At 43.2% G+C, this 14,516-nt stretch overlaps 1 protein-coding gene across 6 annotated transcripts in view; it reads right to left on the reverse strand.

Moving 5' to 3' along the window:
- Positions 1-14,516, reverse strand: part of gabrg2 (gamma-aminobutyric acid type A receptor subunit gamma2) — a gene marked incomplete at both ends in the record, with an annotated part of 200,496 nt that overhangs the window by 100,091 nt on the left and 85,889 nt on the right. For all 6 annotated transcript variants that reach the window (XM_083649578.1, XM_083649580.1, XM_083649582.1 and 3 more), the window contains one exon: positions 6,960-7,180. In XM_083649578.1, the coding sequence (XP_083505704.1) occupies positions 6,960-7,180 (221 nt within the window). The remainder of the gene's footprint in view (positions 1-6,959; positions 7,181-14,516) is intronic.

Here is a 14,516-nt window from a genome sequence, read left to right on the forward strand (position 1 = left end):
GTTATTATCATGCTAATGCCTGTGCAAGTGGTCATTTTTCGGATCAGTTTGTTTTTAAGTAGTTATTTGACGATATAAAAAGGGATGATTGACAGCTGTGGCAGCCAGTCTCAAGCCGTCATTGGCTGGACAGGCTCTTCACGTTATAGACCTAGTTTACATAGACCAGACACTGCTTGAGTCTGTCTACCAGACTGTATACTGTATATCGATGGACCGCAATAAAAAGAACATTGTTTTGAGAAAGGTGCGCAAGGAAGTAATGTTGGTTGGGGACTGAAGTAGTAAGTTCAGAAAATATGTGTTTTATTAGTTACTCCCGCTACGTCATCGGTTATTTTAATACATCAATGGTTGCAGAGCTGCCAAGTCTCACTCTTTGGGAGTGAGAGTCACGCAATTTAACCTCTTCACACGCTCACACGCCACACTTGCTATTTCACACGGCAGAATCGCAAATTGCCTTCTCTCTCTTGCGTTCATGCAGGCGCGTGCTGCTCGTCACCCCTCCTGCTCTGCTCTCCCCTCCGTCTCCAAACTCACGTTTCATGACATGAACTTCGCCTCACTCTTCGCGGGGACTTCAACTTTATTATGTAGATACTATAGGCTACCACTTATACTACAGTATATTATGGACTTACTTAATTCCCCCCCGGAGATCAATAAAGTTATTCTGATTCTGATTCTGAAAGGCGAATATTGGTGATAAAATGGAGCGGAGTGCAGTGGGCCTTGCTCGTTCTGCACAGCATGGCCATGTTGTTATAAACAAACTAGATATTAGTATGAAGAGTTAAGTTAATCAAATTAATTGAAGCTCAAACTGTGTCTAGAAAACTTGCAGAGACTGTGGAGTCTTGTTTATTGATCATTATTTTACATTTAAGACTCTAAAGTGTTGGCGCATCGAACCAGATGACAGATAACAACCAACATGATAGATAGCCGACTGTTTTATTTTTGCACAATTTGAGCAATATAGCCTACCTGCATGTGTCACTTGTAATAATACAAACAGTTGGAAACCTCAAAGGAGGGTAAACATAGGCTATTAACTTAAGCCAAATTAAAGGTATCCAAAATTACTTTGGCCCCCAAAATTGAAATCCTAGAACGATGGGTGTGTTGTTGTGAATCATTATATCTGAATATATCTTCTTACTGACTATTCTACCAATTATGTTGTTCACTTTGTAGACAGACCTACAGTGGCGGCTGTGGCATTTTGTCCAGGGGGCCTACAGTACCAGAAGTAGGGCTGGGTGATGTGGTTGAAATCAGATAATCATGAGGAAATTATAAGAAAATGAGCAAATATTGATTGTTAAGACCAACATCACAGCAGTGTGAGATAGGCCTATTCCTCACCAAATCTTGCTTCAAACGTCAACATTTTTGGTCCCTTCCCCGGAAGTCTCACTCCTAACTTTTGGTGAAACTTGGCAGCTTTGTTTTAATAGGTGCATGATAGCATTAGCCGCTTGTGTTAAACAGCTGTTGCATTCTTTGTCGGCATAACATTACTATAACCTAACAACCGATAATGATAGCTGGAATAACGCAATAAACACATATTTTCAGAACTTACCAGGTTGTCTAACTGCCTGTGTATGCCAGGAAATATTTTTTATAACGTTATAACGTTACAAATCCCGGGTATAAAATTAGGCCTAGCGTTACACAAAACCAGCCATTAGCTAATAGCTAGCAGGTTAGCTGTCACAAACAGACACTGGAGGGTTTATATTGGGTAAAGCACGAGGAGAGTATTTATATGGATATCTCTGGGAAAGTGCTTTGACTGTGGGGATGTTCGCAAGCTCCTCTCCTCGTAGCTGTTGTAAAAGGTTATACATACACGTTAATCAAATGCTACGGAAACATTAGCTAATCAACTGAGCTGCAAAGATCAGTTCATCGGATAATAATTTCCCCCTCTATGACGGTTTGTTGCCCAGAGCACCCCGAGTCTGGCTGCTAGGAGCAATCTCCGACAATGAAATTCAGATTTCTGTACAGGCGTCATTTTTATAAACTGACCTCATAGTGGGGATCTACATGGTTAGGAAGACAAAACTTATTAGAACTTTAAGTGCCATATTTACAGAGCTAGAGAGGATTGACTACACAACTACACGCACTGTGTGCAAATCTAGAAACAGCAGCTCTACATAAGAAAGTTTAGAGGGGATAGAGGAGGTGGAGGGGGGCACAGACTGAGGTTTCAACCCAAAAGAGCTACTGCGCAGACTCTGGTTCTTTGATCTGAGAAGATTTTGGCTTCAATACACCATACAGGGAGGAGATAGGCACGCTCTCTCCATTTACTTATCTCAATGGGTGTACCTTGTAGGTAGCAGACACACCTATCTCCCGGTGTGACGTCAAAACGGGAGCCACATCCCAACGGTCACTGGCCAGGCTGGATTAAACACGCCCACAAGGTGGGACCAGGATGCATTCAGGCATCACAGCCTGATATTTGTCAAGCTGAAGGATGACTGCAGCATATATGTAGGGGCCAGGAAAAACGTGCTTTTCACAATATGGGACGTTTAAAAGTTCACACAACAGAATTTCTGATTTCTCCAACAACACAGCAATCTTCTCTCTACACTTCAGGGAGTTTTGAAGGCCAAGTCATTAAACTTCCCCTTAATGAGAGTATGACCTTAAATGACTTTACCCATCCATGCACTCACTATTGTCATGTATCATTTTCCTCCGAATCAGAGCGACTGTGCTAATTAGCCACTGGTTAAATTCTGAGTTCCTTAACAAATTAATGAAGTGGAGGGGTACTGTTCTGTGCAGTAGAACATCCATCATGGCTTGATTGAGTTGAGCAGAGTTCACGTTCTCTCCCATTATCATTGATGATCCATTGTCATGTCAGTGTAACATCCTACTGTATGTATGACGGCATACCAAACATGATAAACAGCAAAATTAATATTGTACACCTCTCTACCCTACTTTCTTTCTGGGTGTTAGTTCAATTGGGGGGGGGGGGGGGGGGGGCTAATGGATATTTTAATGTTTGACATGGTATGGTCAGTTTGTTAGGTAGAAAGCTGACTTAAAGCCACATTATGTAGTTTTTCCATTTTGGGGGAAACTGCGCCCCCACAGTTACAGATGGTAATAAATGCTCCACTTCCCTGTTTGTACGTTTAGATATCTCTTATTTTACTGGTTCTGTTCGTACTCTCTACTTTGCTAACCTCTCTGGGAGTGTTTATAACTGATTTTCTGGGAGGAAGGGGGGGGGGGCAAATATGTCCAAATGTTGTTGTCCTGACTTGTTTTAGTGAAAGAAGTGGCAAATCACGCTGCTAATGAAGCCAGCAAACAATAAACACGTTTCACTTCCTATACATACGTCACAATAAAAGCATCCTGTTAGTTTGTCAGCTGAAAACGTTTTATCTGAAGGAGCTGTGCAGGAAATACATCCAGGTAACTTGACATGCTACCTGGATGGAGCCTCAAAGTTACATGCTGCAGGAAACTAGTGTTCAGGGCACAGAGTGTGAATGATGAAGTCAGTATACCATCACAATGATTTAAAAGCTGTTACTGTATATTCATGTAAAACAGTTAGATATTGGGACTTTAATTCACCCATCATTTAACTTTTGGGGGAGTGAAAGAGGGTGGATCCCAGGGGCGGACTGGGATCCTAATTCAGGCCGGGCATTAGATACCGAGCAGGCCAGGCCAATACGGGGCGACGCGCGTCGGCGTCCGATTTTGGGCCGTCTGAAGCTCAATTTGGGCCGTTTGAAGCCCAATTTGGGCCGTTTGAAGCCAGATTTGGGCCGTTTGAAGCCCAATTTGGGTCGTTTTAAAGCCAGATTTGGGCCGTTTGAAGCCCGATTTGGGCCGTTTGAAGCCCAATTTGGGCCGTTTGAAGCCCAATTTGGGCCAAGTCCAATTTTACAATGAGATGCACCCACTTTAACCCTGAATAAAGTAATACAACCACTAGTAAACCAGTAGGCGGCGCCTGGCCTGCTGTTCAGTGAGTGGCCTGGCCTGGCCTGCAAATTTTTTTTTTTTTATTTTTTTTTTGCAGGCCAGGCCAGGCCAGGCCACCGGGCATTTGCCCGACGTGCCCCATTATGCAGTCCGCCCCTGGTGGATCCCCTAGACTAGTGCTACCGGCCAAGCAGAGCAGTGGCTCTGTCTGGCTGCTAGAAACACCCCCTAAAACACCCCAAGCTCTTGATATTGGAGTGGAGCATGACAGAATATTTATAGAACATTGTAATCAGAAAGAATTTAATACACTTCATAGAACTGTAGGAGGGGATACTCCATGTTAAGACTTTATCTCATTGTAAGAGGCAAACCAAGACAACCTGGAGATGCCAGATTAGGATACTATAGTAGAAGTACATTATCCTGTATAGTTGTCAGAAAATAGAGAAGTGCCAGTCTCACTGTCACACAGATAAATATCTGCCTTGTAATTAATGTCGAATTTAACAGGCTCAAATTTGAAATTGCCCAGGGCCGGTTCAGTGTAATCAGTGAGATTAATCATTTATGTAGAGTCGCATAACTTGTTTGGTATTTCAGATGCAGTGCAGTAGATTCTACAGCAAATTAGCAGGCACCTCAATAGCATGGGACTCCATACATCTATCTCCAGGAACCTCTGTCAGTGTGTCTGTATGTACTGTATCTGTGTTTTTCTGCATAGCTCGAGAACCGTTCATCCGGTCGACTTCACACTGGGCAGGTATGTTGGTGGGAACCCGAGGAAGTGCAGTGTGATTTGGTATAATTTTCAATATTAATAAACTTTGACTAAACAAGCGAACAGCGAACCGCTCAGCTCTATGTCTGAGTGCAGCGGGGGCTGTTTGATAGATTTGCAATAACATTTTTAAACATCTGCTCAGATTGTGGATACATGACAAGTTTTGAACTCTTTGTTGAACTGTTGAATTTTCTGTACTGTTTCTGGTCAGTCTGGTGACTACGTATTTTCAACTACTGTCATTGTTTTGTTAGTTAGTTATTTTGTTGTTTTGGTCATTTGAGAATAGTGAAATTATTTTCTTAGACTATACATTTTGAACTCATCTTAGTCATTGTGATGGCTGTCATGCCAATATCTGAAAGCTAGACCAAAATACATATTTGTTTTTGTTTGGTTTTTGTTTGGTTTGATATAATTGTAACTATGGGAACTATCCTCTATCCTCTTTGGGCATACTGGCATAGATAGGATGACGGCTGAGAATGGCTTGGACTTTTCAGTGCGATGAGATGGCACTGATAGAGTTGCATAATCCTGCCACCCAATTAAATAATTACACTGTGGGTTGCAGAATACTGCACCACAGATGGTGTAATATTCTTCAACATACTGTAAACTGGCATTATCTTGTCTTTAAAGGCCCATTCCGTTGGTTTTGGCGAGAAATAAATGTGCACAAAGTGTTTATTATTGGCACTGAGTGAATGCGCCTTGACGTAACTTAAAAATGGCGACCAGGGGCGTTTCTCTCCGACCAGCCGTTCAGAAGATATATGGAAAAACCGCAGTTTCGAAGTGGATAGCATCTCCCGCCACAGCTAGAGGATGTGACGTCTGCACGCGTTCACGAGCTTGTGCTCTTGTCCTAGACTGCTAACAGGAAATGGCTGAAGTAGCTTTTAACGTTACGCTCGTCGCTAGCTGCTAGCTAAAGGAAACAACAACACAGACTCCAGAAAAAGTCCAGACTAAATAAATAAATATTTATCTAATGAAGCCCGTCTGGCCAGACAGCAGCAATGTGACCGACATCGGGGGGAAACTAGAGTCAGGACTGTGTTTTCGGTTCATGAAGGAAACTTGCTGCTTGTAGCTACTGTAATGTGGTTTTCACCAGATAACGTTCGCTGCTTGCTAATGGATTTTCAAGATTCAAGATTTTTACTGTCACTCCGTAGTACAAGTATCTGACCACCTGGTCAGAAACTCTGCTAACATTCCCGTCTTGTGTGAAGTAATGCAACCCTAACGTTACTACCGTTATGCTTATGGTCATGGAACATTATTGTTTGACTGCATTTAGCTGCGGTGGTGAGTCTGCCTGAACGTTAGCTTGATGCTATACGCGGCTAACTAATAGATTTAGCTATATTTATAGAAATTACCACCAGCCCCACTAATAACGTTACTGTCTTGTGTTGATAATGAATCTAACAGTCAGAAATATGCCTAACGTTAGCCTACTGTCTGTTATGCTTACGGTACATTGTTTGACTGTTCAGTTTGGACGGTACCGTACATACAGGGGGAGCAGGCTATTTCCTGGCTTGTGCTAACATGAGTATCCACTTCCCGCAGCCAGCAGGCTCTGACTGCAGTTGGCTGTTGGCTGCATACTAGTAACGTTAGCTTGATGCTAATCGCGGCTAACTAATATTAATTTACATTTATAGAAATTACCACCAGCCCCACTAATAACGTTACCGTCTTGTGTGGATAATGAATTTAACAGTCGTAAATATGCCTAACGTTACTGTTATGCTTATGAAACATTGTTTGATTGTTCAGTTTGGTCAACTCCAGGCATTACAGGGTACCGTACATACAGGCTATTTCCTGGCTTGTGCTAACATGAGTATCGACTTGCCCGCAGCCAATGCAAGCCAAAACACGACCAAACATGCCACAATAACGTCCCCTAATTCATCCAGAATCCTTCCTGGGCATCTCGAGGCTGATCTGACCGATAAATTGTCCAGGTTGCCGTTTTCAAGTGATTTTTATGAGTTAACGTTACAAAGCAACAAACAGCTCTGCTGTTGCCAGGCAACTGCTTGTGCGCGTGCGAGTATGGTGCCCGCGCGTCAGCTCGTTCACACGCTGCCTGCAGTTACACTAACGGCCACCGGCGTCAATAATAGTGAGTTTTGACGGATTGGGCCTTTAAGCCTTCCTGACGGTTCACCTCAGCGTGTAGAGTATTCGCCCATCATTCCAGATCCGGAGCATGCGATTGGGCGTAGTGATCCAGTGGGCGTCGGCTTTCTTGGAGTTTCGGAAAAAAGTGTCCGGGATCCAGATCTTCCCGACCATGTTGCTGTTGAGACGCAGGACCTTCATTGTACTGTTGAACTTTAACCTTCTGTCGTACCAGGTCTGGGCGAAGAATATATCGATGGTGTACTCCTGAAGGAAGATAAAACAGTTTTATGGTCATTGTTATGTAAAATTATGCATCGTCCGAAGCACTTCTGGGTAAATGCTGAATCTTATACAACGATGCGATAAAAGTGTCTGCTTGTCAGAATATAAAAGCTGGCACACTATTGTTTGTGCCCAGTGTTGTCAGCGATGTATAAATTAAGTTATTGTGAGATGCAATGAGGTCAAATAAAAACACAGGCTGCAGTGCAAGAGTTGAATTCAAATTCTGAACTGAGCACTACACACTCTTCATAAGTCAGGGACATACAGTAATATCTTTAAGCACTGGACCGACGCGCCACCAAGCCCCTAAATTTGGTAGCCAAAGTACATTTTTGGTGGCCCAAATATAAACCTATGTAAAGCAATACATAATAGGCCATTTAAGGTCAATTAACACAGCCTTCCTTAAAGGGATACTCCACTTTTTCGGGAGTTTGGCTCATTTGCCACATCCCCCCACATAACCAAGATACACCATGCCTTACCGACACTGTCCGTGCAGTTTCCAGTGAGCTACAGTCGTGAAGTTAGTTAGTATATATATATATATATATATATACTAGGGCTGTCAATCGATTAAAATATTTAATCGCGATTAATCGCATGATTGTCCATAGTTAATCACGATTAATCGCAAATTAATCGAATTTTTTTAATCTGTTCTAAATGTACCTTAAACCGAGGTAGGCTACCTTAAACCTGAGAGCTTTGTGCAAAGATGCACTGTTGTATTAATATGGGTAGCTATTATCATTAGTATGGGTAAGTATTTGGCCATTGGTATTGTTATTATTGCTAGTTACTGGGAATACAGATCTCTCAGGCTGCACTGTGAAGTTAATTGGTGCTATCGTCTACATCTCTCGAGCCACAGACAGGAGAAGCTGTGTGCATGCTCTCTCCCCCCTCTCTCTTTTTTGCTTTCTCTCTCGGTATCTCTCTCTCGCGCGTTCCCGTTCTCCGTCGGTCTCTCTCTGGTCTGCTCGCCCTCCCTCTCTCACTGCCTGTCTGTAAGGCTGCCACGATTAGTCGACTAGTCGCGACTACGTCGACGATTTAAATCGTCGCCGACGAATTTGGTAGTCGACGTAATCGCATGTTTTTTTTTTTGCTGAAAAAAAGAAAAAAACTTTTGTTTTGTTTCCGCGAAGCTGCTGCCTGCGATGGCCTCACTGGCTGGCTTGGCATCCAGGCGTCTCCGTCCTGTCTTTGATGCACATGCGCAGTACCCATCATCCGGGGAAAACGTGACATCACCGTGACCGGAAAAACAAGCAGCTCCCAGTGCTTTCTCAACAGAAAAAATGTCTAGCCGTCCTCATACATGTACGTCCAAAGTGTGGGAGCATTTCACCCACAATAATGTGAAGTGCAAAATCTGCTAAATAAGCTGAACTCGCTTATCATGGAAGCGCGAGTATGATGCGCGAGCATCTCAAAAGGAAGCACGTTGTGGCGAATGCAGATGAAGGCTAATTAGCTTGTTAGTTCACTGGCAACCGCAACGTTAAGTTTTAGCTGCTAACGTTAGCTATTGGCTAACGATATTAACGTTAAAAGCCTCCTGTAACGTTGTCATCATAGCAACGTTAAGATCATGTGTTGCTGACGGGAATACTGGAAACCTAATTTTACTCCGCAGTTTGCACTCTACTTACGACATTTAAAAATGTGTTTGATGCCTGAGAAGACTGAAACAATTTATTTTTGTTGATATTTTGGTTGCATACACAGTGAATAGTTTTTGGTTCCATTTCCATTCCACGTAGTAGTGCCCTAATTTTATTTTGCATTATTCATTCAATGGATAGTAGCTACATATTTCATTGCACTATATGTTTTCAATTTCAATGTGTACTATTTTGCAGTTTTGCAATTTGCACTATATTACATTTATTACATGCAAGTACATTGATGCCAGAAATAAATATGCTTCATGAAAGTTCATGAAAATATTAATTTTGAGTGAATTATCATCATTAATTGTCTTTATTTTTATTTGGCACATGCTTAAAACAACTTGAAGCTAAATTTAGAAGCTGATGATAGCTAAATCAGAGCGATTGAGTAATTATGATCCGATTAGTCGACTAATCGTTAAAATAATCGGTGACTAGTCGACTATCAAAATAATCGTTTGTGGCAGCCCTACCTGTCTGTCTGTCTCGCTCGCTTTCTCTGCCTCTCTCTCCCCCTCTCTGCCTCCCCCCCCCCAGTTCTCCGTCTGTCTCTCACTCTCTCTGCCACGGTGAGAGACGAGACAGACGGGGAGAGCTGACGCGCTCCCTCTCTCTCTCTCTCACCCAAAATGCAGGACATCTTTCTCAATTTGAAGCTGAACTTGCCAATATACCCATTTTCTTCCTCCTTTTCTGCTCACGGAGCTTTGTTTCTGCTTGCTATCAACGTTACCTCTTCCTGATTTCCCAAACTACGGGTCGGACCAAGGCTCAAACTTCAAAGAAAGTGCATGCGTTAATCGTGCGTAAAAAAAAAGTAGTGGCGTTAAAAGGAATTTGAGTTAACGCGCGATTAACGCGTTAACGCTGACAGCCCTAATATATACTGTATATACTACTATTTTTTTATCCCATTTGTATCCCCTGTTAGTGCTCCACTCTCTGCCAATCTGGGGAGAGCCGAAACTGGCTCCATGCTTCCTCCGATAGGGATGCAGCGGTTTCCGGTTTGAAGGTATACCACGGTTTGAAAAAGTCACGGTATCAAAACCACTAAGATTTGCCGTCATACCTTCCCCACGGTATCAGCTGTTTCCACAAAACAAAGTCCCCAGGTTGGTCAGAGTGCAGCTTACCCGGCCCCTCCCCCTGGCATGGCTGCATGCCTACCTAGAGCACAGTAGTGAGGAGCTATCACTGACTGTGTTTACAACCGTGTGTGTGATCATGGCTGAAGCAGGAGAACGCAAGGACCCCCCTAAACTTTCCCGCCATCTAAAAAGACGACGTCGGCTGTATGGGAATATTTCGGCTATCGTAAAAACACAGATGGTCAGATCTGCGTGAGCACCACCCGTCGTTATTTGTCAAATTCAAGGTACATTAAAACGTTGTGTTGCTTCAACATACATCGCATCGGACATAAACCATTTCCACCAGCAGGTTTGAGGAGTAGCTAAGAATAACGTCAGATAAATACTCTCTCTAACATTAGCTACCAAGGCAGCTAACATGGCTAAGTAGTTAGCTAACACCAGCTATCTTTCTCCTCTAACTAACGTTAATGTTACTTGATGGAGCGAACGTTGCTCTACAGCAGGTTGTGTGCGTGTGTGTGTGTGTGTGTGTGTGTGTGTGTGTGTGTGTCCTATGTGTGAGACAGAGTGGGGGTGTATGTGTGAATGCATTATTGAAACAATCATTATTTGTGTCCAGTGTTGTTCACCCTATTTTACAAAAGAGAAGCATGTATTTTATATTATTATGATGTTTTAGTTTTACATCAAATTAATTAGATGAACTAAATTGTTTACATTTATAAGTAAGAATAGTACTATATTACCAAAGCACACACATATTTGCCACAGTTAACTGTCATTACAGATGTAGGTTATATTAACATGTCTTTATTTTTTCTCAGTCCACAATTCAGCAAACTATGTTATTTAAAAATAAAATACATTTTGTTCAATAGCATTTTTTTATGCCACATTTTACAACACATAAAGGGTCGCAATACCGCGATACTGTGAAACCGTGGTATATTTGTCCAAGGTTATCATACCGTCAAAAAATCATACCGCTGCATCCCTATCCTCCGAGACATGGGCAGTAGCCAGCCGCTTCTTTTCACCTGACAGGGGAAGCTTCACCGGTAGCACATAGCACATGGGAGGATCACACTATTCCAACAAGTTCCCCTCCCTCCGAAACAGGCGCCCCGAACGACCAGAGGAGGCACCACATCCCCGACCAGGATATTGCATGTTTTTGGTGAAGGGGTTCCTATATGAAGGAAACCCCCAGGGGGCATGGGGAGAGCATGCAAACTCCACACAGAAAGGCCCTTTTGATGACCCCACCCGGGCAGCAGGCACTCGAGGACATGCGGACGGGCATGCACTCCTTCAGCGCTCACAGCGTCCCAGGTGGGAATCGAACCCAGGACCTTCTAGCTGTGAGGCGACAGTGCTTACCACTGCACCACCACCCCCCCCCATGCCAAATAAAATCTTAAACAAGATTTGAACAAACAACATTGTCACCCACTAACATTCCTGTCCTTTCAGCAGGATTTTTTCATTCACTCTTTTTTAATTAAGGACAGTTCGACAGTTCAAATCCAATGATGACGAGGGATCCAAAGCCATCTTCTGTGTGGGATAACCATCTTTTTGTTCTTTAACTCATTGAGTGCCATGGACGAACATGTTCGTCAATTGGTTTAGTAACGTAGAGTGCCAAGGACGTCAATTGCGTTTTTTGACGGTGGGACGTGCATTAAAGCCAGATCCATCTCCTGTGAAAGTATGGTGGCTGTTGAATGTGTAAAAGCTATTTTAGGGACCCATTAGGTGGCGACAGTGCTCTCCAGATTACAGAAAGGCAGAGAAAAACAGAGAAGAAGTCGTTGGGGAAACGGAAATCGCATCGCATCCGTATGCATCGATATGCATGAAGCATAACGTTGCATAAGCTGTGCCTGCAGCAGCCAATCTGCTCCCACAATTGAGCTCCTCCGTGTCCGCTGCGACAGCCCATCTGCATGATCAGCCGTGGAGTTGTTATTATTCTCAACTGGAAGCATGGGAGCGGGTGACAAACACACGCGGAACGCTGTAAAAAAGCTGGATGTAGCGGACTTTTCAGTGCAGAGCAAACGCAGTAGAAAGCCCCAGAGACACTCCCACGGACTGGAGGAGGGGTTTGCAGTTGAGGGGGGGGGGGGGGGGGGGGGGGCACGCAGAGCAGCACACAACACAGACCCAGACAGCAGGAGAGGATTGGCAAACGCAAGCCAGAATATCCGATGCCCACCAGCAGCAAATCAAGACCAGCAAGAAGCTGCAACCAGCAGCGCACGCAGGGGCCAGCGCTGCTGGTTGCAGCTAAAAAATATTATTCTGCCAAACAAAATTCCCTGGCCTTCACTGTTTTATTGAAGGAAATTATTTTTGAGGTGTGACTACATCAGAAAATTAGCTTCAGAGTCAGTGATGTGCTTGAAATGTTTAATTTCACAAAAGGCTCATTATCTCAGCTTCTAGAAAAAAACGGCTGTTTTTGGTTAAATCAAGCTATCTTCTCTGGCTGATAACTAAAGAACGGAAAATGATATCAATAAACCTGTTTTTGCTGATGATAGAAGAGAGTCTCATCGTTCTTTTAGCGTGTTCGGTGTTTACATAGTAATGTCACACAATATTCTGTGGGCCTCGAGAAATCACTGAAAAAAGCTCTGAAACTCTGGCACTGGGAGCGTCCGTTCTCCAAAAGTGGCTGGCACTCAATGAGTTAACTCTTATTTATCCAAGCTCTTTCCCTGAAACCGATTTACAGCAACATGCTGCCCAGTACAACCATACTCTATTGTTGGCCACAAAGCCATGTATGATATACTGTATATCTGTTAGTCTGCTTCTTGAAACCTCATGCGCATGTCATCTCTCTCTCTCTCCTCCCTCTCTGTCCCTTCCCTTCCCCCTCAGTAATGCTCACCTCACACAAGTTGTAAAATTGACATATTTTATCGATTCCTAATGCATAATAAAAAATTCTAAAGCACCATTCATGCTTGTATGCACACCCCCACAACATCAGTCTATTCCAATATAATCCTCTCCTCAGAAAATCTGCCATCCTCGCCACACTTGTCATGTGATTTACTGGACCGACTACACTGATTACATTTGAACGCGAACCAAACAATCACCCTTTCATGTGAGCAAACACCCAATGTCACACACACACACACACACACACACACACACACACACACACACTCACACACACTCACACTCTTTCGGTAACACATTTCGATAGTTTACACTTCAGATCTACTTTTACATTTTTCACCAGCACAAGATCTACCTGTCCACTCCCCCCCCCTTAGATAAAGCCTTAAGCCTTCTCTGTATTCAGACCATTGGATTCAGCACAGAAACCGGAGTACGTTATAACGTTATAAATATAGTCACGTTATAAACAACTAACCAACGCTGGGGGTCCGTATGGAAACAGTGTTACTCGAAATGGTTAAAGGTTAAATCAATTCGGTCATTCAGTGCCGTTTTACTGCAATGTAAAGTAAGTAGCGTTAGCCGCTAACATTAGCCACAGTAGCTGACTACCCATAATGCATTATGGCGATAAGTGAGACAGGGCAAATTCGGAAACTCCCCCCGCAGCCGCCCCCTCCCCTCGTACTTCAGTGTAGCATTAATTAATTCGACCAGTCAAACGAAATCAAACAATATCCGGAAGTGAGCTTCATTTTGCTGTGTCAAAATCAATTAGCTCTGTTGGTCCATTATATATATGTCAATGGTCATTACGCACAGCCTTGCGACGCCAGGACATCAAATTCTGCTGCTAAAATTGGGCATTAGCAGATAATTCAGTGAGGCAATCACCTATCTAACTCACTGAGAAACCTTTATCACATCGCAAAGATCAATCAATCAATCAATCAATCAATCAATCAATCAATCAATCAGTTTAATACATGTCCCAGAAGGGCACTTTGGTTCACATCAGGCAGTAGTGGTTATTACAACATCATTACTAGTTTGAGAGTAGTAATAAAGGCACACTTCAGAATTGTAATACATTATTACTAGTTTGAAAAAGTAATAAAGGCACACTTCAATATTATACAATACATATACATTTGTTGCAATATGTACAGATTCCAAAAGACCATCTGCTGCCCTCAGCCGGGTCGCCGCGTGCGCAGCGCCACCGTTGCAAACTAGCTCGTCAACAAACGCAAGTGGCGTTTGGAGGAGGAGGGAGTGGAGGGAAATGAATTGAGAGAACTTGTTGGACAATGGACATAGGCTATTCACCTTCATAACCCAGAGGGTCATTGGCACCACAGACAATCTGTCAATAAGCTCACTCCATCTCTCTCTGTCATCGGCACGAGTGAGTCCATTCTTGTATGCATGGAGAGAATTACAGCATATTGCATGCCTCGCGCAAACAGCGTGTTTCCTCGTTGTAAACACGTTTCTATTTTCCAGTCAACAAAAGAACCCAAAGTGCATCAAATCACAGATGTTTTTAAGAGGTATTTGATGCGATGGTTGTTGTGAGATCTCCAAATTACGCATGGAGAGAATTACAGCATGCAT

The sequence above is a fragment of the Poromitra crassiceps genome (assembly GCF_964638095.1).
Source record: "Poromitra crassiceps genome assembly, chromosome: 1".
In the NCBI taxonomy this organism is placed as follows: Eukaryota; Metazoa; Chordata; class Actinopteri; order Beryciformes; family Melamphaidae; genus Poromitra; species Poromitra crassiceps.